General features: G+C 46.8%; 1 protein-coding gene across 3 annotated transcripts in view; it reads right to left on the reverse strand.

Moving 5' to 3' along the window:
• ULK3 (unc-51 like kinase 3) overlaps positions 1 to 26,016 on the reverse strand; it is a 197,843-nt gene that overhangs the window by 144,462 nt on the left and 27,365 nt on the right. For 2 of the 3 annotated variants that reach the window (XM_069222140.1, XM_069222141.1), the window contains exons 3-8: positions 12,241 to 12,361; positions 11,391 to 11,495; positions 8,949 to 9,092; positions 7,688 to 7,770; positions 6,199 to 6,354; positions 1,548 to 1,650 (exon numbers count right to left, since the gene is read on the reverse strand). In XM_069222140.1, the coding sequence (XP_069078241.1) occupies positions 1,548 to 1,650; positions 6,199 to 6,354; positions 7,688 to 7,770; positions 8,949 to 9,092; positions 11,391 to 11,495; positions 12,241 to 12,361 (712 nt within the window). Of the gene's footprint in view, positions 1 to 1,547; positions 1,651 to 6,198; positions 6,355 to 7,687; positions 7,771 to 8,948; positions 9,093 to 11,390; positions 11,496 to 12,240; positions 12,362 to 24,493; positions 24,586 to 26,016 lie in introns of all 3 variants that reach the window. The other variant, XM_069222142.1, reaches the window with a different exon arrangement.

Here is a 26,016-nt window from a genome sequence, read left to right on the forward strand (position 1 = left end):
ATAATGAATGAGGCGGTCTGGTAGGCAAAGCTCTCTGTTAGATGAGGATCCCTGGCAGATGAAGGCCTTCGTTAAACCAGACTTTTCATGGATGAGGTTTCTCGTGATGAGATCTCAAGATGATCCTTAGATTTTGGTACTGTGAGGACAATACTGAGTATCATCCCAAACGAATGCCTGTTACGTAAAGGCAGCCATAGACGGCTTCGCAATTTCCTTTTCAGTGTTCTTTTGTGTCAGAAGCAAGGACCACATCACTTTTTGTGGGAAAACAATGTTTGGGTCTTAAAGAAAGACATAGAAGGCTTCAATGCCGACCACGGCAAGAATATCTATGATGCAAGGAAGAGGCAGAGGGCACTCTGGAAAGATTCCGTTCAGATAATCTAGCATCTTTCAGCTTTCTTTTCCTATCTGAAGTTTTTCTTGTCGAAAAGTCTTTAATTTATCACAATCCAGGCGGATGTTAGGCTACGGATAGATAATGTTCTGCATGTTATAAGAGAAAACTATCTTTCCTCCACAGGCTTGAAAAGGTATGAAAAAAGTTTTTTTTTGCTTTTTTTATTTTTTTTAAAGACATCTATGTAATCCTGAAATAGAGAAGTTAGTTATAAGTAGAGCAGCACCACTCTCAAGTGCCAGACGTCCCAGAGATAGCAAAAGGGGAAAAAACTAACACCCAGAAGTGTTAGAAGAAGAAAAATCAACTAATGTAAACATTTATCAGGGAGGTCAGAAAGAAGCAAACATCCATATCCAATGAAGAGCAGGTGTCCAGAGAAGTCTCCTTTCACCTCATGGAAGGTAGAAAATCTGTGCTATAGAAGCCTCCGAGGTAATTTAGAGTTCAAGGTCACCATCTCATTGACCAGGGTTTGGGCTTTGGAATGAGTTGGAGTGACTACACATAGTGCATGACAAAAGCAAAATTCAATTAATGTATGTGAGCATTGGTGTTTAAAACACTGACTACTTTGGATTCATAACCTAACTACAGTGAATTTCAAGCATGAGACTCTCTGAAAGATACAATGCTAGAGAAATTGTAAGGGACAGATGTTTGATGATACTGTCCTGATAAGTGTAAGAGACACACCTGTCTGCACAGCTTTTGGATACAAATACAGGCCTCAATCATTCACTTGGTGGCAGTGTTCCCACTTAAGGGATTATGATCGAACTGAACACGTGTTCCACATTAAGGTCAGCATGTTACTAGTGCACTAAATGCTGCATGGTCAGTGTATTCAGTGCTTTATGATGAGTGTCTAATACGGTGCAGTCGGGGCTGCCATCGCTGTTTGGGAAGAGTGCTCATTCTGCATAGTCGAGCAATTAGTACAGAACACGCAAGTCACTCGATGCTGAACAGCCAGAGCTTTTAGTCATAGAATCAGTTAGCGCAGCACAAGTCAGGCAATCCAGTGCTGTACAGCCAGATCATCCACTGATGTACAGTTAGAGCGTTCAGTGCTGAACAGTGTACACTGTACTGTACAATCAGTGTAAGTGGAGAGCGCACATCTTTCTTCAATAATACTCACAGTGCAACGCGGGTACAAAGTATTCTAGTGCCTTGCAGTAGAGGGACAATGCCGTCTCTGGATCTGTGGGGTCCTTCTGCACGGCTTCTGTTACCAGGGAGGCCTGAACATGAAAGAGCAGAGAGAGCTTCAAAATCATCAATATATAGGTCACACTGGAATTATAGTATCATTGTCCCACTAGTGTAACCTTCCTTCGTGTACTGCCTTTCCTGCAGTTCCCCCATTCATCCTATGTACTCTAGCAGTGTCCATTTCACATTTTAGGACCCAAGCTAAAGCAGGCAGTGTTAACGTCCTCTAGCTGCACTAAGTCAGGGCTTAATGAAGCAATGTCCTATCATCAGGACAGGACTCGATCAGTGCAAGACACCTCCAATAACACCAGGGCAGAGTGAGACAACTCAGCAATTGCAGGGTTCACTGAGCAGTACCCCACAACTGATAAAGGGCAGAAGCAGAGTGGGATTTATCCAGCAGTATGCAATCAGTGTTTTAGGACTTTGGTAGTGCACACCTTCTCTGGTACTGCCCACGCATTGGTTAAAGACTGCAGTTGCCGGAGATTCTTCAGGCAGTAGTACTAGCAAACAAACATCTAGAACTGTCCATTAAGTGCTGTGGAATATCAGAAGTGTGAGGGTTCCTAAATAGTGTGAGATCACTTCAAACATTGTAAGCTTTCATAAGAAGTACCCTCTCAGTTCTTTAGGTCTCCATCAGTGCAGGCTTCAGTCAACAGTGGACACTTCTCAGCAGTGTGAGCTCCCATTTAACGTGCAACCATCCTCCAGAAGCATTTACTCGGAGCCATATCCCAGTATGAATGTAAATGGTATTTCTATAGTGCAGCAGAAATGCAGCAAAGCGCTGTATACGGTCAGACAAGCAGAAACTCATTGAGTAAGAGGTGATAGAGCTGGGTTGAGGATGGTCAATAAATTGTATAGTAGTGTTCTTTTGAGAGGCAAGACTTCAACTCTTTCCTAAATAGGAGCAGTGTTAGGGCAGTCCAGATGGATACAGGGATATTGGTCAAGGTCCTAGGTGGATAGATGCAAAGGCCTGCTGTCTTGTACTCGCTTTTTTACATTTCTTGGTCTACAATCAGATGGTTTCCTGGCTGCAGGTGTGCCGAGATCCAACATAAATGGTGAGTTTATCTGCAAAATAAGCAGGGTGCTGGTTGTGATAGCTATGTAAATGATGTAGCTGGTTTTGAAGATGTGCAGGCTGGAAAAGGAAGCCAATGGAGTTTTAACAGGATGGAGGTGATGTGATCATATTTTATCAGGCCCAGGATAAGGTGTGCTGCAGCCATGTAGTTCCCTTAAGGGGTGGATGTGTGGCACCAGGGAGGCCATTGAGTATGGCACTACCACCATCCAGACGCAAGAGCACGAGTGATTGGACAGCAGTTCTGAAGTCACTTTTTTTAACAAATGGTTTGACTTTCTTTCAGAAAGGAAAGCTGGCAAAAGGCAATATTTGCCTTTTTAGCAATGTTTTCCTCGAGGGTGAAGTTGATGTCCAGAAAGAAAACAAGTGACTTTGCATTCATTGAAAGTTGGGATTCAAAGCAATCAAGGTTCATGTCACTGAGCCAGGTTTGTACTGTATCTTTTCGTTTGTTCTTGGCAAATAACAGGAATTCTGTTTTGGTTGGGCTCAGCTTCGGATAGGCATTGGACATCCAGGTCTGGATGATGCGCAAGCAGTTCTTGAGGCATCTGGTGTGTGAAGCAGGTGAGACTTTCAAGTAGAGTTGTGTATTATCAGCATATTGGTGAATCTTGGTTCTGTTATTCCTGAAAAGAGCACCAACTGTCTCCATGTGTAGGATAAAGATGAAAGGTGACTGTATGGGGCACTGGAAGACTACATAAGTGATGGCGATCTGTTGTGACCTGTATCTGCCCATCTGAACAAACTGGAGATGGTTAAAAAAAAAAAAAAAAAGTAGGGAGAAAACCTGTGAAGGATGTTGTCAGTGAATCCCTTTTGAGATTCCAGGGTGCATATGATGGTGGGATAGTGGAGTGTGTTGAAGGCAGCTAAGAGGTTTAGCAATACCAGGAGACAGAGGCTATCATCTGTGATCAAGAGGGCATAGTCTATGATGTGTATGGTAGTGTTTTTTGTGCTGCAGCGTGATTTGAAGGCAGACTAGTACTCGTGCAGCGGATGTTTAGCGGTGATGTGGTCTTGGATTTGACCATATACTCCTTTTTCAATGATCTTGCAGATGAATGGTAGGCGACAAATGGGTCTGAAGTTGGTGAGGTTCATCAGCAGTTAGTGTAAGATTCTTTACGAGCGAGGGGATCTGGCCCGACTTGAAAGATTCTGGCAAGACGCCTTGAGTGAGGGAGGGATTGACAATAGTAAGTAAGGGTAAGAGAACATCTGCAGAAAGAGCTCCAATGAAGGACAATGGTAGGATATCTTCATAAGAAGTGGCTTTGAGGGAGTTGAGAATGGGATCTGGGAGAGAATGAGAGAGAGAGGGAGAGAATGAGAGAGAATGAAAGAGAGAGCGAGGGAAAGAGAGAGAATGAAAGAGAGAGCGAGGGAAAGAGAGAGAATGAAAGAGAGAGCGAGGGAAAGAGAGAGAATGAAAGAGAGAGCGAGGGAAAGAGAGCGAGGGAAAGAGAGAGCGAGGGAAAGAGAGCGAGGGAAAGAGAGCGAGGGAAAGAGAGCGAGGGAAAGAGAGCGAGGGAAAGAGAGCGAGGGAAAGAGAGCGAGGGAAAGAGAGCGAGGGAAAGAGAGCGAGGGAAAGAGAGCGAGGGAAAGAGAGCGAGGGAAAGAGAGCGAGGGAAAGAGAGCGAGGGAAAGAGAGCGAGAGAGGGGGAAAGAGAGGGGGACACAGAGAGGGGGACACAGAGAGGGGGACACAGAGAGGGGGACACAGAGAGGGGGACACAGAGAGGGGGACACAGAGAGGGGGACACAGAGAGGGGGACACAGAGAGGGGGACACAGAGAGGGGGGGGAAAGAGAGAGCGAGGGGAAAGAGAGAGCGAGGGGAAAGAGAGAGCGAGGGGGAAGAGAGAGAGAGGGGGAAGAGAGAGAGGGGGGGAAGAGAGAGAGGGGGAAGAGAGAGAGGGGGGGAAGAGAGAGAGGGGGAAAGAGAGAGAGGGGGAAAGAGAGAGAGAGAGAGAGAGAGAGAGAGAGAGAGAGAGAGAGAGAGAGAGGGAAAGATGGTGAGGGAAAGAGAGAGAGAGGGAAAGAGGGAAAAAGAGAGAGGGAAAGAGGGAGAGAGGGAGAGGGAGAGAGGGAGAGGGTGCGCTAAGAAGGCTGGCCATCGTGGAAATCTACAGAAAGAAGCGGGTGAAAGAATGAAGCAGGGTTAGTGTTGCAAATGTGCTGTTGGAATGTCTGTATTTTTTCACAGAAGAAAATGGTTGATGACATCTCACTTTTCTGTGAAGTGAGCAATAGGAGAGTCTGGCCGGGGTTTGATACAGTCCTGTTTTTATTGGTGGATTCATTGACAGTGTTTATACAGTACTTTCATTAGGATGATGTGATGAGGAGCTTCAGAATCAAGAGGTCCTTAGGAGTTATGTTTTATTTCCATTTCCTTCCTGGCTGCGAATGGATCATTTATTGTCAGCAATGCTTCTACAGTACCTCGGTGCAGAAGGTTTTGGCTTGCACTTGCATGGTGCAATCACAGTGTGATTATCTTTCCAAAAAACTGTTGAAGTTGTTTAGAATGGTGTTCACATTGGACATGGAGTTGAAAGAGGAGTTCAAGGACTATGTTGTCTATGAAGAAAACTTCATTATAGAGAGATACGTGTTATTCTGGCGGTGTATGCATTGTTCCAGCAGGTTAAGCCATGTAACAGCAGTGTAGAACCTCTGCCAGTAGTATAGGCCTTCTCATCATTATTCAGGCATTCGCCCAACATAGCAGGCCCCTGAGCAGTGTGCAAGCCTCCCCAGCAGTGCATGGGTTCCCTCAGAAATGGAAGCTAACCCAGGAGTTTGAGCTTTATTCCAGCAGTGCAAGCAATATAACAGCAATGTAGGACTCCGCCCTCCTCCAGTCCACCAAGGCACGTCTTTCCTCTGCAAAATATACCTTCCCATACCAATACATGCCTTCTCCCAGCAATATTTCCTTCCTTTGCTGTGCATGTTTTATTCCAACAGTGCAATCATATACCACCAGCACAGTAGTACTTTCCCCAAAGAGTGAAAATTCCATCAACAGTCAAAGCCTTCCCGTAGCAACATGAATTTTAGCTCAAAAATTTAAATCATAGTACAGCAGTACAGAACTGCCCCAGTGTGAGTATCCCAGGAGTGTAGGCCAGTCAACAGGAGCTTAGTTACATCTTCCCAAAAGAGTATATTCCAGCAGTTAAAGACTTCTTTCTAAAATGTGTTTTTACTGAAAAAGAGTACACCTTTCCCCAACTTCCCAGTCAGTGCTGTGAATCCTAGCAAAACTCAAATCCTCCAGCTGTATTAGCAGTATCCTTCCAGGCTGTCAGACACCAGCCTAGGTTTAGTAATATTGTTAATAACAATTGGGATTATGGTGTGCACTTAATTACTATCCAGACCAGTTCACTGTGAGCAACCTCCAGTGGTGCTCTGCAGTGGTCAGTCACAGTTCATAAAAGTGTTCCATTACTCACCGCTCTCTCCAGGCTGTCTGACGAGGGCATGTGCTCCAGGTCCACAAAGGGGTGTGTGAAGAACTCAGGAAAGCTAATGCGTTGCAGAGGGTCTCGCACCAACAACCTCTGTACCAGGTCTCTGCAGTCTGGCGACAACTGTGGCCTCCCTGGAATCTGTGGGGAAAAGTCGAGTGCCAATCAGAGACAAGATGGGGTAAAACCAGGAGTGGACAAAGGCCTTGCAAAAGCTTTTACAATGCATACTGCATACTACAGTAGCAGAGTCAGATATTAGTGGATATAATCGCAAGAGGCTAAGCTTCTCTGCGACAACCCAACACGCCAGACTATAAAAGAAATCAGTACACAAACAGCCCCAGATGTGTGGACTTGGGCACCAATTAATTTCCAACCTGGGCACCCACCCTAAGTCTTGCTATGTATGTACAGTACTAAAAGAAAATCCACCAGGTCACGGCTTATGCTCGAATGAGCAAAGCATGGGGCTCATCTCACTTCAGAGAAACTTTCAGCAAGGTGAGGCATAGTCTGAAGGACACAAACACATGGCTTGTGATTGTGTTTAAGACGTTGTCAGAAACAGGACAGGCAGAAGTATTCAGACTCTTTGCCACTGTCCAAAATGATTACCAAACAAAGGAGTGTCTGGGCACAAATCGGCATAACAATGGATACTTTTGAACCCTCTTACAGTGAACATGTTTGGTGGTTTATCATAGGCATGTGTTCTACTCCTACTGTCAAGAAACAGCCTGGAATCTTGTGAGCAATTTTAGTTAGGATATCCTTGATTTCTGATTGATGTGGGGAAAATCTCAGCAGTTTCAAAATCTACAGATAACTTCAGGAGCAGTGTCCTCTCACTGGCATTGCACATCAGCTGTTCTAAGATCAACATAATCCAAGGATCCATTTCAGTAGAAAAGGTTGCCCCTATGGCAAGGGGGTCTATGCTCTCCTTGGCAGTAACATCACTATAAATTATAATTAAGGGGCTGAGGGGGCAGGGAATGGGCAGTGGAATGTGTTGTGTTCCTAAGCCTCTAAATCCGCTTCCAGCTCTGCACATTACTCCCAATCGAATAAACACACAGGGCGCTCTAGCATGTGTCCTAAATCCCTCTCTTCTGATATTCCACCACTAGCATTTCTCCCTGGCTCTCTAGTCACGTTGTCCCACCCTCTCGCCTCACCTTATGGTCTTGGTATTACTCAAAGTTTATTTAGTCATTCTGTCCTAAACCTCTCACTCCACTTTATGCCCTAGGTAGTACCATCTAGCTCTTCTTGTAGCCTCACCATTAGGAATTATTTGCAAGCCGCTCTAATAATCCTGAGATGCTGGCATTCACATGCATCTCACTCCACTCTATTGTCCAAGTATATCTTGCAAGCACTTTTTCTAATCACCACCACTAAGGATTACCCTCAACTTTCTCTCCTCGGAGGCCCCATCATGGGTGGTAGGTCTTTATGTCAGCTGTACCTCAATGGGACGGTTGCTCCGAATCTTTTCTTCTAGCTCACTGAAGGATTTCGAGGCAAAGGGCGGTCGCCCAAACAGGGCCTCTGGAGAGAAAAGAGAAATGCAGTCAGTAATTTAGGTGGTCAAGGCGTATTTTTGATTTTCTGTTGGGATGATTCTAATCCTTCTCCCTGCCTGATCTTCTGGATCTTTTCTTTTCCTGTAAATGTCCATGTTCGTGACAAGAGATAGGTGGTATTGTTAGCCACTTAAAACTATTTTCTAAGTTCCACTTCCCATGTAAGTGGAGAGAATGCACCATCTACTCAGTCATTTGTCTTGCTCCAGACGTCGCATAATAAAATGCCAAAGAAGAGAACTATTACTGGTGTTCTACGTGTAATGTGGACTGCAGGTTAGAGGAGACATGTACACTCTTAGAATATAGTGGGGGTGGGGGGGGGGTCTGCCTAGTTCACACTTCTACAACATTGATAAACAGAAAGCTGAAATGAGTCAAATTCTAATAAGAATATAAGAAAACTAGGACAAGGGTTTCAAGATACAAAGCAACCAACTCGGAGAATCCTGTAACCATCATCGACCAGCAAGGGAAATTGTGTGGCCTCTATAAATGTTTTGCCTTCTGCCAAGTTTTGACCTATTTGGGTCCACTTGAAGGCTCTCTTTGGGTCAACCATACACCCAGACAGCACCAATAGCTGTATGTGCTAACATACAAGTAACTAAAACAATGAAAGACCTGCAGATATTCACTCCTGTGCGCTATACAAATGCAAGTAGGAGCATATTATTTAGTTTAAGTTTCTAGACAATATGACAAAAGAAGGTAGGAAATAATTTCCCACGTATGGCAGGCATAGAATCAAACGAGGCATAACAATTAAAATGATCGACTTACAGAATATAGGCTTGTTCTAGAGCAAGTTGTGAGCCACTCAGACCACCAATGAGACAGACTTGGGCAAACCTTTGAAAATTCAGTTTCAAGAAAAGTATCTCAAAGAAGCTTTAGGCCAGGTCCAAATGTGTTGCACCACTATGAACATTTGTTGATTATGCATAGAACAGCAACTGTAAATAAGATAATCTCAAGGCATCTAACCTTTCGGTGACACATGGCTGTGACGAGGAAGGTGGGCAGACAATGGAAAGGAGAGGGATTTTCGAAACTTACAGGGAGAGGATTCCAGCATCAAAGCAATAAGCGAGTCGGAGGCTGACCGAAGAAAATATAGTGGACTTTGAAATATGCACTTACCATAAAGAATGACTCCCACTGACCAAAGATCCACACTGGAGTCATACTGTCTACTACACACCATCTCTGGGGCCATGTACAGAGGAGATCCCTTCAAGACCTGCTGCTCATCCCACGGGGACATGTGTTGAGCGAATCCAAAATCTGAGAAAACAAAGGGGAGAACCCATAACCTGAGTAAATAGAGTAGAGGTTAAACATGTGGTGAGAGAGAAAAGTGATAGACCACGACATAAGTCCACACAACACAAGGTCCTTGGCAACGCCATTCCAACAATCCTGGTTAGCAAAGGAGGAATGCAAGGCTCATGAATGCACATTCCTAAGCTATACAAATGACTGCAGAATTCACATAACTAAGCCTGTTATTTGTTCAATTTCTTCTTTCCTTTACAAATCTCTAAGATATAGAAATGTGGTATGTAAACAAATATATTTTTAAAAAGCTGTGAAAAAAGAAGAAATGTGAGGAAACTCACTATGCAAGGAGAGAGAGAGAGAGAGGTGAACTGAGAAAACCCACAATCTGAGAAAAGATGAGGAGGTGAGCGAGTCCACTATCTGAGGAGAAATTGAGGAGCGTGGAACCCAAACCAAGAAGAAGTGATGGTAGAACCCATGATCAGGTGTTCAGATGCTTAACAGTACCTTACCCTCCTAACGCTATACTTACACTCTACTTCAAGGCTTTGTCATCATATCAGGTGCATTTTCAATAAGGTCAACTGGCTCCGTCTACTGCGTTGTTGAAAATGTACCTTACTACGTTTCACCACTCGCACTTATATGTACTCTCTTAAAGTGTTCTCAGGTTTCTGCAAAGTGGTAAAACTTCCTGAAACCCCAAACAAAAAATATGAATCTAGAGGAAGGAGAGTGACGTGATGAGAAACTCACAAACTGAGGAAAGAGGCGAGAGGTGAAGGAACCAATTGTCTAAGAAGGTATTAGGGGATAAGAATAGAGAACCCACAATCTGAGGAAGGAGAACACAGATGAGGGATCCAATCATCAGAAGAGAGAACTGAGGTAAAGTAACCCATAATTTCAGCCGGAGATAGAGGCGAGAGTACCAACATCATAGGAAAGAGATGTTATGGAACCAGGCAAGTGTGGGTAGTCTGGCGGTCAAGGAACCCACAATCTAAGGAAAAGAGAGGTGTGCTGCAAACAACCAATTGGGAAGGGAGAGTGGTGAGGAGAAAGAACCTGTAGTGAGAGGGAAAAGAGGACTAATAAGGCTATCCCACCATTTTACGGGAAAAGGAGGTGAACTAATGCACAAGTAGCAAAGACAAGGAGACCAACCATCTGAGAAGGGGGGTGGTGAGAGACTTCAACTCAGAAGGGAGAGATGATTGGGAATGCACAAGCAGTGAAAAGAGAGAAGAGGTGAATGACCATCTGTGAAAGAACCCATAAAATGAGGAAAAGTGTAGAAGTGATGCAAAGAAACCAACCATTTTAGGAGAAATTGATTAAAAAGCACAATCATGGGGAAACCAACATCTGAGGAGAGAGAGAGAAAGGAGTGAATACATCTTTTGAGGAAAGTATGGAAAGGAAAGCCCACAATCTGAAATGAAAGACAGGCGGAAGGTAAAGCCACTCGCAATCTGAGGAGAGAAAAGCAATGGGGCAGCTACAACCTAAAGAGGAGGGCTAAAGGCTAATCTGGGGAGATAGTAAAGAGGAGCCAGAATCAGCAATGATGTATAGGACAGTTGATGGGGGGGATGAGGGGTCAAAACAGAAGGAAACAAGAGAACAGAAAGGAGGAATCCAGAAACTAAAGACAATTTAAGGACAGAGAAGCGGAGAATCCAGAGAACCAGCATGCAGCAAGGGACCCCCAATCTGAAGAAAGAGAGGAGACCAGAACAACTCTGCAAGTTGAGGAGACAAAAAAGAAAGGTGAGAGAACCGCTACGTAGAAGGGGGACGTGCAAGGCTGCAAGTTGTGTGAAAACAGTAAGGCCAGTAAAACAGACTGGGCTTGAGTGTTTACAAAAACACAAACAACCTCTGCAACAGTTTGGGCCCAAGCCAAAACCATCTGTCACTCTCCCCCATAACATGCACAAAATACCGTTCCTGTTTCTTTTTAACAAATTCAAACAAATGCGGAACCTTATCCTTGCCATAGTTGCAAATAGATATGCACCTAGAGAGAGTCAGACATCCAGGTTGGGCCTCTGTGCAAAGATGGAGAGGCCTTCAGAGACAGAATAGACATCTGTAAGGATTCAGAGTGGCCAGAGACAAGCAGGACTGTGTGTGAGCCCGGAGAAAGGTAGTTCATACAGTACTCTAGTCAGAACAGACCTGTGCCTACCCAAAGTATGTGTGCACCGCTCAGATGAAGCATGCAACACCGGATAATGAAGGGAGGATTTGGTGCACCTCACAGTACCCTTTGACATGAAGTACCCCAGTACTAACCGGCTAGTTTGAGGTGCGGCATATCCAGTGAGCTGAGTAGGATGTTCTGCGGCTTGAGGTCCAAGTGAGAGATATTCCGTTCATGGAGAAACTGAAGAGCACAAGCTAGACAAATCAGAGATGTTTATTATCATTATCTCGCTCACACGCTTTACTGAAGGTCCTGTCTCTAAGTACCAACCCAATGATGCATTTAGTCCTATAAGGGAAAGGCTGTGTTTTCCATGCTTTGAAGCCATTTAGTCATAGAGATGACTCTACCCATGTGCTAAGCCAAATTTGATCCAATCCTACAAGAGAAAATTGTATCCGCTATTTGGTATTCAACTAAATACGCACAGTCAAAGAAGTGTCATCCACCACATCCAAGTGCAAGCAGCACTAGTCATTCAATCCACGGTGTAACACTTAGTTTTCCTGTGCTAAACTCACCAGTCATCCAGTCCTAGAAGTGGGAACTATGTACTCCTGTGCCACTCCTACGAATCTTCAGTTACAGGTATGACAGGCTCTGTATCATTGCGTTAATCTGCTAACCACATACAATTGTAGAGGTAAAAGGCTCGGATTCAGATTCCATGATCAATCAATTAGAGGGCCTTCCGTCTGCAATAGCATGTGAAGGTAGCCTATGGTGGTCATTGTCAAGAGTATTTTTAATTGAATCCTCTGTTCCTTCCATACCTCTCCCAAACCACATCTATCCCCCTTCACACCTGGTGTAAGGCACTCTATACAAACTTCGATCAGAAACGTACAGACCTATAACAAGATGGTTGATCTCTACTATTATGGGTGGGAATTCGTGCATGCACACAGCTATGGGGTACAGAAGTAAAGCCTCCCCTACCGAGCTGTTGAAGGAAGATTCGGGTCACATTCTCAGGCAACATCCGCTTACTGCGAATAAACCTAGAAAGATCTCCTCCAGCACAGAACTCCATGATTAGGTATATGTTCTCTCGATCCCACTGCAAGAGATAGAGAACACATCAGCCATAGACACAGAAAGCTTGTGTACAAATGTATGTACATGACAAGAAATTTAATAAAAGCTTTTAGCTGTAATACTGGATTAATGAACAAACCCTACACTGGCTAGGTACCACTAAAATCAGTACCACTAAATTGGTAACTAGTAACACCAGTTATTTACAACAGTACAGCTACCAACAGGAGCTTTGTAAAAAAGTATTATTATTAATGTAGTTTGCCAGTATGTTTCTGTGGACTGACTGGGTTGCATTACTAGCAGGCGGGACCATAGCAATCTGCACAGCAAAGAAAACAGATTGCCAAACGTAAGTGGATGCATGTGCCCTCCAGTGCCCAGCCTCCCCCAAGCCTAATAGACGCCACCTGCATTTTTGCAAAATCAGTTTATTTTCCAAGGCAACCATATGTAGGGAGGAGGCTCCTTGCTAGTTACCAGGACAGTAATAAAAGTGCGCTCCAAAAGCCAATTTATCCATGGGCTCTATAGGACAAACAATATATACAGTAAAAAATAAAAAATAAATCACAGAAAAAGATCAGCGAAGTCAGGTTAATTGGTTTACGTTGGAGCCATACAGAGCAATCCATGTAAATCCCACCAAGAACACCAGGAGATAGAAAGAGTCCCTCCCCGATCTGCTTCATGGAGCTGTAAGAGATGGCATGATGGAGGGAGTTAATCTTATTCTAACCAGACAACAGGAACGCTTCAGTGTATATGAAAGGTCTTGGGTACTTTGCACACCCATGGTTTGATCTGTGCTAAAACCTCAAATTCAAGGGGCAATCAGTCTGTAAAGATGAAAGTTTATAGTTCATCAGAGAAGTTCTAGAAATTTATGAAGTTGGAAGTGTCAAAGATGCGAGTCCTGGAAGTGTGGAGCACTCTAAAAGTCTATAGGCCAGCACAGAGTTACTGAAGTCTAAGCAAGGGTTGACAGGCCTGCAGTCTCTATAATGTGACAGATGCTCATTCCTTTAGTTTGCAAACTTGGGATGCAGTCCAGTACCTCAGCACATTTGATTTGATAAGTGGGTATTGTCAAATTGTTTTGGCCTTTGGCAGAGGCCTCTACCAATTTAATATTATGGCTTATGTTATTTTTGTAGTCTTAAATGGTGTGTGAAGCAGGATACAAGAGTGAAGACTTAATTATCTAACTTAAGTTCACACGGAGATTAAGAACAAAAGCTAGCAAAATAAAAAATCTGCATACAATGGGAAAGCCTCGCACCAGTTTTCTTTTTTTTTTTAAAACAAAAAACGACTAAGTCCAAATACACAATATTAGAAACTTTAAAAACTGTGCGTGCAAGCTACATTCTAAAAGGCTAGTGAACCAGGGGCTGGCTTTGAGAAACATTGTGTCACCCATCTGTATGACGTAGCTACCTTTGAAAACTGTAAGGAACACCTGGAAGAAACATCTGGGACACCTCCAAAGGGCGCTGCAGCACTTTAAAAGGCCAAACTGACCATTAAGGGAACTACGTGTCAGATTGGTCAGCAGTATGTAGAGTATATTGGACATAATGTAGGGTGTTTCCTTGTGGAAGCAATGGTGTAGGCAGTATTAAATTCAGAGGTCCCCACTACACAGTCTATGGCGTCAATGGGCACTGCAGAAACTTTTGCAAAAAGGACTAGAGAAGGGTTTCCCCTGGAATTCCCTTATCTAAGGCAAAGTTACCTTGACTACATAGAGTCAAGAGGCCTTCAGGCCCAGAAGCAGGAACTGTTCAGGGCACTAGTAATGACAGCTCCTGAGCAGAGTCAGCCCTTCATGGAAAAAATAGATACTTACGACCCAAGAGTTGCAGCCTTGAAAACACAGAACAAATGGAGGTGGTGGGGGCATCATTTGGTTTTCCGCAATTGCAGACAACTACCGAAAGAGTAGGTCTGGGAAGGTTATTGAGAAGAGGAGGTGCGCCTTCATTATAAGACTAAAGCATTTCAGGCTCTAGTTTTCAGGAGACATTTCATGGGCCAGATAGAACATAAAACCCAAAGTGGTCAAGAGTGTAATAAAGGATGAAAACCTGAACTCCCTACTAAGATCCATTTCCCTGAAAGGACTAGACTTTACCATGGGACAAAAAGGCGGTAACTTCAAAAGGGAATGCTGGTAGAGTTTTGAGCGGTTGAGTTGTTGAGTTTTTTTTTTGTCTTTTTAGCAGGTCCCCAAATGGATAAGCCACAGTCCTAAGTAGCACTAGAACCAATGTTCCAAGTATGGCACTGGATGGTAAGCGCTCCTCAGAGTGTAGCCCTACATCAGCTGTAGCCTAAATAATAGAATAGTTATAGAAGCTAGATAGACTCTGAATTTAATACATATGAAAAACTGTCAGATGTTAACAATCCTGAAGTGTTTTCTTTTTTATAGGAAGCCTGTACTGAAATAAATGGTATAATTTCACTATCTAAAGATCTTTAGCAGGGGGCGTGGCCAAGATGGTGGCGTGAGCGGATGAGTTTGTCCGAGCTCCATCGCCCAGGCCTTTGGGATCGCCTTGCGACCCCTCACTTTGATGGCCTGGGGCCCCCTGGAGTGCTGTGGAGCACTGGGGGCCCGAGGGGTTGGAGACGCCCGCAGCAGCGAAGGGCAGAGGCGCGAAGCCGGGTGGCCTGGTCCCACGCCTTCTGACGGCGTGCGCGGTACGAGGAGGATCGGCCGCGTGGAGAGTCTGGGCCCTGGCGGTGCTGTGGCACAGCCAGGGCCATGCCGGGGGCCCGGTGCGGAGGTGAGCACCAGGGACCCCGGGGGCCGATGTGATCGTCTTACTTGGCCCCCTTGGAGGGCAGGGCCTCAGGTTGAGGAGACGGACAGGCCAGGGCGCTCCTGGGTTGCTCCGGCTCAGGCGTGGTGCGGCCTGCAGTGGAACTGGGGTGGCCTGGTCCCCCAGGGACAACACGAGGAGGCCCCTGCTGGGGTGATTGTGCGGTCACAGTAGGAGACCGGGGGTGATGGCGACCTCCAAGCCCACACGGGATCGGACAGTAAGAGAGATGCTAACCGGACCCCGCCCGGGGCTGGGCGGAGCTGCTGAAGGGCTGTCGGCAGCGAAGTCTCCAGAGGTACGAAGGGAGATGGAGGAGGACGAGGGGGCTCCCGTTATGAAGGGCTTCCTTACCTCCTTGTTCGACTCGCTCCGGAGTGACCTGCAGGAACTCCGTAGAGACATTTCTCAGGAGGTGAAGGAGCTGCGAGTGGAGGTCACTTCCCTGGGTAAGCGGGTGGCACAGGTTGAAGGTGGTGAGATCTCCCGTGGTGAGGAGGTGGCAGGAATGCAGCAGGAGCTCATACGCCTGCTGGAGCAGCAGGATCTGCTTCAGATTGCGGTGGAGGACCTGGAGAACCGGTCGAGAAGGCATAATATTCGCATCAGAGGAGTGCTGATTTGGGCTGAGAAGGAGGACATTGGAGACTTTGTGGTGGTGCTGTTCCGTTGGGTTCTTGGCCTAGAGGAGTCCCGGGAGATTACGCTAGATAGAGTTAATCGAGTGGGCCGCGCTGGTGGGGCCAGGGACCGTCCGCCAGATATTCTAGCATGTGTCCACAGCTACGGGCTTAAAGATAGCATATTGCAACGGGCTCGTAATCTTCCACAGGTCCACTTTCGAGGCCACACGCTCCAGTTATTTAGGACCTCTTGTTGCGGACTTTGCAGCGGCGCCGAGAATTCAAGCCCATTACAGAGCATTTGCGAGCGCATGATGTGTCTTATTTTTGGGGTCACCCGTTGCGCCTTGTCTTCCGATGGGAGTATCAGCTTCGGCAAGTAAAGTCAAGATCGGAGGCGAAACGGATTCTGCGCCTGGAGGGATGATAGCCAGGAGGTTGGCTCGAGTGTGGGTCCGGCTGGCGGGGACCGACCGCGCTGACGGCGAAAGGAGAGAAGGAGGAAGCAGCAGCGACCTACCACATTGGAGCAGATGTCGGAACGGCAGTCGGCATTGAGTAGCGTAGCCGCTGGGACCAGTGCTTAAGGGAGGGGTGGCCGGGGATGGCTGGTCTGCTGTGGGTCGCATTACTTCAGGCCTGTTGGGCGTTGAGAGGGGCCTGGGCGGCAGAGTCGTTGGACTTTGCTCGACGAACTTGTGTGGTTCTACTGCCCTGTTGAGACTTTGCCTCTTCGGAAATGAGTATGAGAGGACGTTTATGTAGTCAGCACCTGTTGTGCGTTATGGTTGTACGTTGGTGTGCTTCCCTGGGAGTCTGGCGCTTTAGGGATTTGTTGCTGCAGAGCGGGGCAATGGTGGAGTCGCTCCGACGTGCGATCACAGACTATCTTAGTTTTAATGACGATGGGAGCACCTGTCTGGAGACTCTGTGGGAGGCTTTGAAGGTGGTGGTGAGGGGGGAGGCGATGTCGCTGTCAGCTAGAGATAATAAAGCACGGAGAGATGAGGGAGGAGCTGGAACGGAAGGTGGCTGTACTGGAGCGCTCCCGTAAGTCTACTGGTGCGCCTAGAATTTGGCGGGAGTTGGAGAAGGCGTGGCAACAGCTGAAACGGCTAGATTGGGACAGGGCGGAGTATGTGATAGCGCATCTCAAGCAAAAATATTATATTGGGAGCAATAGGTGTGGGAAGCTTCTGGCGCATCGGTTGAGAGCACAACGCGCAGCGTCGCCGATAAAATTTGTCCGCTCCCCTTCAGGAAGGGCGGCGCGAACGAGTGATCCGATTGCAGAGGCGTTTGCAGAGTTTTATCGGGCTCCAGATACATTTCTGGAGGGCATAGCAATCACTCCTCTTGGTGAAAGGGAGGAGTCTTCCTTGGACCAGCCTATAAGGGCGGAAGAGGTTATATCAGCGATTTCACGCCTAAAGGTTGGGAAGTCCCCTGGCCCTGATGGTTTTACGGCACTTTTTTATAAGACCTTTTGTGCGGAACTCGCGCCGCTTTTGGTGCAGCTCTTAAACTCCTTTCCGACGTCGGTGGCCCTGGCGCCCAGTATGTTCGACGCTACCATTGCAGTTATACATAAGCCGGGGAAGGACCCAGAGGAGTGCGCTTCATATAGGCCGATTTCTCTCCTGAATATAGATGCCAAGCTATTTACGGGAATACTCGCCCATAGCCTTAATTTCTAAATGCCGGGTCTTGTTGATCCAGATCAGGCAGGTTTTATACTGCAGCGAGAATACGAAGCGGCTTCTTCATTTGTTAGACAACACCGGTCGATCCAGCAGGGAGGCACTCTTCCTCTCTATTGACGCAGAGAAGGCGTTCAATAGGGTACATTGGCCGTATCTTTTTAGGATGTTGGAGTGTTTTGGATTAGGCCCCAGTTTTAGGACGTGGATCCGATGTATCTATCAGTCTCCTAGGGCTGCGGTCCAGGTTAACGGTACGCTTTATTTGCCATTCCCTATCAGACGAGGGACTCAACAGGGGTGCCCACTCTCTCCCCTCTTGTTTGCGCTATATATGGAGCCCTTGGCGCAGCGTCTGCGAGATAGCCCCCTGGTTTCTGGCGTGAAGTTCAGAGGTGATCACCATCTCATTACTTTGTATGCAGATGATGTGATCCTTACCCTGGCGGAGCCCGTGACTTCGTTGCCTGCGCTTATGGATATAATTGCTGAGTTTAGCCGGGTCTCTGGATTCCGGGTGAATATGCAGAAGTCCCAGGTCCTTAGTTTGTTTGTAAGCTCAGAACATGAGGAAGACTTGAGAGCCCGATATCCCTTCCTTTGGTCGACCTCGCGGCTTTCCTATCTGGGGGTAGACCTGGCGTCTTCCGCTGCATAGACGGCCAGCTTGAACTACACAAGGTTAGTTCGTGAAGTGCAGCGGGACCTGGAGTCTTGTGGGGAGACTTAAACTGTCCTGGCTAGGTAGGGTGGCGGCGGTGAAGATGGCAGTCTTGCCGTGTATACTTTATGTGTTTCAGGCGCTTCCACTGACTCCGCCGCCTCGGAAGATAGCTTCTCTTCAATCGGCGGTTCTGAGATTTGTCTGGGAGGGTCGATCGGCACGCCTTCCGTGACGGGTTTTGTACCGCCCTAAGGTGGAAGGGGGGGTGGCGGTTCCCTGACTTTTGCGATATTTTCAGGCGACACAGTTGTGTTTTCTTTTAGAGTGGAGTCGGCCACTTACTGAGAAACATTGGTGCTTCATGGATCAGGCGGTGGTGGGCTCTCATATTTGGAAGGAGCCCTGGCTCCGGCGGCAGCACAGGGCGGGGGAGGACTCTACTCTTCCCCGGTCACAAGAGCAACGTTACATGTATGGGACACAGTGGCTTGTCGGTCGGGACTTACGTCGTTTCCGTCTCCGATGACCCCCATAGGCGCGAATCCTGACTTTGAGCCTGGGCTACACGTGGAAGGTTTGCAACGTTGGTATGAGGGGGAGCTGTAAGTAGGTGGGGAGCCTTTTTGATTAGCAAGGAGTTATTCCCTTCGACCAGATGAGGGAGACATATGGCTTGACAGAGGCGGATAGGCTGATGTACTATCAGGTCCAGCACTGGGCCTTGTTGCCGGCTAATAGAGCATTAATGAACAGGCCGCCTACGCCGTTTGAGAAATGGCTGATGACGAAGAAGGATGATAGACGAGTAATTTCAGAACTCTATAGGTTTCTGCAGGGGGAGGGGCGTCCGCCTAAGTCTAAAGGGCAGTTGAGATGGGAGAGGGAGCTGGAGAGGGAGCTTTCTGACGAGGAATGGGACAGTATATTTTACAGAATACATCATACTGCTTATAATGCAGCAGGGACGGAGACAGCATATAAGGTGGCCTCTTACTGGTACTACACCCCAGCAAGGATACACGCAAGGGGCCCTACCAAGTCTAGCCTCTGTTGGAGGGGGTGCGGTGGCACGGGTACACTGGTGTATCTACTCTGGCATTGCCCCAAGCTCCATAGATATTGGGAGAGCATTATAGACGATATTGATACAGCGTTTCATACCAAGCTACCTAGATTTCCATCGTACACCCTGCTGGGTCTGCCCAATCCCCTCACCTTTCCGCTGCGATCGCTAAAGGGGCGGCAGATGGCCTTGTCCCTCAATGCGGTCCTGCAGCTGATTCTAGCTTTGTGGGGCACAGACAGGGTACCGACATACGCGTCCTGGCTCCAGAAGCTGTGGTTCATTCTGCCAATGGAGAAGCTTACACTGCTATGGAGACTGTTTCCTTCAGATCTTATCCACAGAATTTACTGAGTTGACATGCCCGGCTTATCTAAGTATTAGGGCTGACTTGACCCTCTGTGAGAGTGCCTGCTTTGGGGGGTTTGCGGGGGGTGGGGCTGGGACAACGGGAGAGAGGCGGAGCGGGGGAACAGAGAGACGGGAGAAGACGTGGCTTCTTGGGGGGGGTGGGGGGGGGGGGGAGTACTGTTGGTGTTTTATTAGTTATTTGTATGTCTTGTTTTATCATGCACGGAGCTCGCAGCTTAATAGATATTTGTGCGTTGGCCACCTGTTCATCTGGTCGCAAGGAAAAGGCTGGCGGGGAGGTCCCCTTGTGGCATAGAACATGGATTCAGTGGAGGGGCTTCTGTATGCCGAATTGGAATTTTTGTGTCACGGTGGTGCATTTTATTTACCATGCTACGATGTGCTGTACTTTATATGTTCATATGTTTAAATCAATAAACAGATTTGATCCTAAAGATCTTTAGCAAACTGATGTTTTGCAAAGAGCATTTGATTTCAAGCATTATCAAGACAAAAACATTCTGTCCTTTTGTCTGACTCACGTTAATCCAGTGCTTTAAATGGGCCGGTACTATCCAGTACTTAGTACCTGCACCTATTTACTTTGTTTCATAATTCTTTACTGTCATAAAGAGTTAAAGGAAGAACAATTGTACGCGCCAATTCAATACAGCAGCAGCATTGTACAATGGGAAGGTACAGATTGGGAAAATGATGAGGCAGGTTCATGCGCAGAATTGTATTGTTGCAGTATTGCTGCAGCAGTGAGCTGTGTGCGAGCACACCTAGGACCTATGGGTGTGCAAAAGGCGTTTAGTCTAGAATGCTTTTGCAATTGTGGGGGTCTATGTGCTGTTGGGGGGTGGTGAGAAGGTGGAACCGGGTAAGGGGTCAGATGCCCTGGATCCAGGGTTTGTCAGGATACACGCGTGTGGTTTGCCATTGCATCTTTCAAAATGGGGTGAGGTTGCCTTGTGCTCAGTCCAGGGCCTGATGAGTGAGACTGCGGCTGGGTGTAGGAAGGGGGGCCCATGTCTGTGGAAATGTCTTGGTCCTATCTCTTAGACTATAGATGATGAGCTCGTGGGAGGTTGCCTGATACATAGCCACCAGCCATCCCTCGTGGGTGGGGGATAGGAGAGCACCAGTGACGGAGGATCCAGTCTTGCAGTAGCCAGGGATGTGTGCAGGAGGTGGTACTGAGGATGGGAGAGATCAGAGGCATCACCTGTATCATGTAGATAAACCATGTTGCGGGGTAGGGGCATTCTGAGTGGCAGGGTTTCGCGCAGTGTGGTCCCCACAGCTATCCAGAACAGCTGAATTGAGGTGCAGCTGTAGAGTATATACAGTAGGTTGCAGCGGGCACCGTAGCAGCGACAGCATGAGGAGCGGGGCAGCAAGCCTGCCGTGTGCATTCTCCGAGAGGGGTCCAGTGCAGCCATGTAGTGTTTTAAAGAGCCAGAACTTCAGGCGGGCCTCCCTTGCCCCTTGGTCAAGGGCCTCTAAGAGATCAGCCCAGCTCTCCTCCTCATATTCAGACTGGTCTGCCATTTGGTGCAGTGATTGGCGAGAAGGGAGCATGAAAATAGATATTTACTTATGAGACCATAGAAGCCTGACATGACTCTCCGAAAATGGCCCCAAGTTCTAAGGTAGGACACCACCGGAGAGGATGGAAGGGTCCAGGCATTGCCGCAGGTAGTGCCAGAGCTGGAAGAGTCTCCACTCCTGATGGTAGGGCAATTCGAATTCCTCCCAAAGTGTTGCAAAAGGTTTGATGGTTCCTCCTTCCAGGATTTGTTGAAGGCTGGAGATGCCTGCTTTATGCCAGCTGCCTGAGTCCAGAGCTCACCCCCCTATACGGAGGGCAGAGTCCCCCATAATGGCACATTTGTGGAGGAGTGAGTGTACCTTAAGCAGATGGTGAGCCCTCTGCCTGGATTTCAACATTGCTCGGATAATCAGGTTGGTCCGAGTTCCCCCGTGTCCATATATCGGTTGTAAGCCTGTCCCACAGGCCATTATGGACCTGTCCGATGCTACCTACAAGGGAGATGGTAGGCCAACTAGGATAGGTGCAGGGCAAGGGCATGATACTCCACAGAGGGGAGACCCATGCAGCCACATGATCGGTGTACCAAGAGTTTAGACCGAGCCAAACGGGAGGGCTTGGACCCCCAGACAAAGGGGCATATGCTGGCATTCACCATCAATGGAGTCAGTAGGGGCAGCATGCCTAATACGTAGGTGAGCCATGGTAGGGTCACCATGCAGATCGCCTGTCCTCTACCCCACATAGAAAGACCAAGGTGGGAGCATTCGTCAAAGCTGAGCTTCATACGAGTGATCAAAGGAGCAATGTTGTCTATTACCATGTTCTCCAAGCCCCTACTGACATATACGACCAAGTACTTAAGTTCTGATGCTTTCCACCGGAAGTGATTTCTGGCTATCACAGCGCTAATGGTCATGCATGAGAGGGATAAGGCTTCACTTTTCTCCCAGTTCACCTGTTACCCTGAAATCGTTGCAAAGGGGGCAATGATGCTCTGTAGGGCAAGAGACCACAGCAAGTCTGAGGGTGAGGAGTACGTCATCTACCTATATATAGATCTAAGAGGACCCACCTGGCCTGGTATGGGGACCCCCAAGAGCAGTGGGGATTGATGGATAGTGGCTGCAAGGGGTTTCATCACCAACAGGAACAGTAGGGGGGAGGGATGGGGAGGGAAGCAGGCAGTCTTGTCGAGTCCCGCGTCGATCGGGAATGGTTCCGACAAGAAGCTGCTGCAGTTAACCTGAGCCACAGGAGAGCCATATAACCAGCAGACCTTGGAGATAAATCCTTCCTCTAGGCCGAACCGTTGCATGGTCACAAAAGGCATCCTTATTCGATCCGGTCAAAAGTCAAAAGCCTTCTCATCGTCTAAGGAGAGTGCGAGCGTGTCTTCCTGTGGGTCCTTGGCGGTACAAAGAGTGTGTGCGAGAATTTGTAGGTGGTTCCTGGATGAGCATCCAGGGACAAAGACCACCTGTGTATGATGGATCAGGGTTGGGATCACCTTTCGGAGGCGGGATGTGAGAACGCTAGCAAGGATTTTGATGTCTCCAATGAGCAGCAATATTGGCCTGCAGCTGTAACATTGGAGAGGGTCCTTCCCTTGTTTGGGGAGGACCACTATAGTTACTTTATTGGAGATGGAGCCAAGGGAACCTTCTTCTTCGGCCTCACGGAACGCATCGTAGAGTATCGACCACATCCCTTCTAGTCCACTTGTAAAACTCTGCGGGGAATCCATCTTCCCTGGGAGCCTTATGGTAAGGAAGGTCAGAAATGGCTTGCGCAATTTCGTTCTTATTGATTGCCCCGTCTAGGTGGGCTCTACCAGAGACATTGAGGCTTCCAATCGGGCAGGGTTCGCTGCTGCCACCTGAATATAAAGCGTTGATAGAAGGCAACAAATTTGTTAACTATTTCTTGCGGATGCGCAAGTAGGGAGCCATTCACAGATCGTAAGGCAGGGCTGCTCCCTGTTTGCGCAATTGTGCTGCCAAGCATCCTGCCTTGTCATCCTGTGCATAATGACAGCCTTTGAGACTATAGAGAGTATATTCGGCCTTGGTGGTACATAGGGCCATGCGATCTTTTTCCAGTTGGCATTGGGTGGCCGTGGAGGGCTGCACTGTATTGAGGCGTGTAAGCGTCTGGATTTCCGCCTCCAGGGCTGTCTGTTGGGCTGCCTGTTTATTTTCTATGGCCACATCCCTCATGAGGAGGCCGCGTATGGTGGCCTTTGCTGCCGCCCATAAGGTCAAGGAAACCATTCCCTTGTTGTCCGCAAGGTACAAGGAGACGTGTGAGCAGAGATGTTTTTTGCTCTGGGAAGAGCGGTAGCGTGCCACACACAGTGCCATGGCTTTCAGACTGGGGACGTTAAACCCAGAGCTAACGTAATCAAGACTAGGGAGTGATTGGATAATGCCATCTCTAGGATTTGGGAGTCTTGGGCGATGGCCACTGTGCGGTGAGAGAGGATGAAGTAGTCTAGCCTGGATTGGGTGCCTTGTACTGGGAAAAGGAAGGATATTTTCCTTATCCATCGGGTGGGAGATTCATCAGTGGTCTTCTAGGCTGTGGTCTGACATTATGTCATCGAGAAGGGTTATGTCGCTATTACTGCCAGTGTCCAGAGAGCCCATGCTGTCCAGTATTGCGTCCCGAGCAAGGTTCCAGTCGCCTCTGATGAAAAGGTGGGAGGTGTTGATTTCCACGAGGAGGCAATTAAATTGTAAGAAGTATTGGTATTGCACTTCTTTAATTTGAAAGAGAAAGTATCTGCATTTCACAGCACTGCTGCAACACATTTAATGAGATTGCTCCTGAGTAGTGCCAGTACTAACAGGAACTCTAAAGACCGAGTACCAGCACTTCTGTATTTCCATTTAAAGCACTGCATTAATCAGTGTTGAAAGATCTAGTGCAGAGGGCCATGAAATTCATCAGAAGGCCTGCTAAACTTAAACTGTCCGTACACAAACAACCAACCAGCATGAAATGCACTGAGCTGTCCATTTCATGTTACTAGTGTTGGTTTTACAGAATAGGTCTATACAGAAAAAAAGTATACCCATAAATGCAACTTAAACATTGTGTAAACCTTATATCACTTTTATTCAGTAAACAACTCAGAGAGACCATCGGGCCTATTACATTATACTCAATGCAATTTCTAGAAAATTACGTGTGACAAACTGGACAACAGTTTACCATTCGATCGCTTAAGCAACTAATAGTCTAATTATACTTTTCATGTAATGTATAATGCCCACTCTTGCTGATTTTTCACGGGTCTTCGAAATGGGTTTGGACAATATGAACATCGCAGTCTAGAATTTCTAACCACACGCTTTGTTCTTACCTGAAGTCCAATATTCCCTGAAGAAGTCTGGAACCTCAAATGAAAGCACAGGGAGCAGACAGGATATGAATTCTGCTGGAAGTCATAATGATCTGAATGCAAAAAAATTCTAGCTGACTTGAAGGAAAGTTTAAGTTCTATTAGGGACACTGAGGTGAGGGTTATGCTTATATTTCTCCACTTTTATTGTTTAGTAACTTACATTTAACCAAAATGCCATAAAGGCTCACGGGACTACATTTCCCATGAGTCCTAGTAATAAAATCCTAGTAATAAAAACAGTAGTCCACCAATCACAGTTCTTTCAATGCATATAAAATTATCCACTAGGAATTTGTGCAAACATGGTACTATTATTGATATTTTCTTCTGTAGTCTTGTGTTCTGTTTCGCCCAAAGAAAAACAAGCATTTACAATGCAGTTGGTATTACATTTGCTTGAGTTAGAGCTACTGACGCCGTAAATGCATAACTGGACTTTTCTTGCGTTGGAAAATGTAAATAATAAACCCCGGGTTCTTCCCATCGGCGACTGATTTGGCAAGCTGTTGTGGCACCAAACACACACACACACACACAGCAGTTTCATGCCCAATGGACTTGACATCAGGGAAAGAAACAAGCAGGAAACAAAGGCATCTATGGCTGACTTATCAAAACTTATAGCAAGCCAAAGTTACACAACTTAAAATGGGCTCTTTAAAGTGGGATCTTCGGGCTCAGTTGCCATGGGTAACAGTCTTTTACTAGCAGTGAAAAGAGTGAGTCAGAATATGTGAATATGCAGTTGAATTCAGAAGCAGACAGGAAACCACCAAAGTTCTGCGTAAATAGGCAGACCTGGAGTGATTACAAAACATAAGAAACGACAGGGGCAGAGCCCAGGTTGCTACTCTGAAAATAGAGTCAATGAACAGAAGGTCGAGCACGGTAAAGAAGGAAAATGCAACCACCAAGGCAGAAAAGAGCACACATATGCATTAGGAAGGACATAGGCATAGCTGAAAAAACTTGAACCCTTTACATCTGCTAGCAATGGTGTCTGAAGGAGCAAAGGTGAATGTGGGAGAAGGCCTGACAGGGCATGTATGCAGAATAATGAGTCTGAGAGCGTGGATGTATGGGGGAGACTGCGCCAGTGAAACTGTGCATGAGATGTTTGTAAGAATAATGCATATCTGAGTATATGAAGGTGTGTTGATTCTTACTTGCAAATTGTGTTGTTACTTTTCCTCCTCTAGGACCGCATTGGTTTCTATGAGAACTTGTACTGTGTCTACTTTTGAAATTGAAAACTGTTTTATCTGTGAATTCCAAACAAAGTGCATTTGATACCTGAAAGTGATATATTCTTGAAATTGTACTTACCTGCATCAAAGATCCTTTCTGATTCTAGGAATAAAGTAACTAAGTATATTTTTTTATACATAAAACATTGGCCTGGAGTTAGTCATTGAGTGCGTGCCTCATTTCTTGACTGTGTGTGTACAACAAATGCTTAGCACTACCCTCTGATAAGTCTA

The sequence above is a fragment of the Pleurodeles waltl genome, chromosome 3_1, assembly GCF_031143425.1.
Source record: "Pleurodeles waltl isolate 20211129_DDA chromosome 3_1, aPleWal1.hap1.20221129, whole genome shotgun sequence".
NCBI classification, from domain to species: Eukaryota; Metazoa; Chordata; class Amphibia; order Caudata; family Salamandridae; genus Pleurodeles; species Pleurodeles waltl.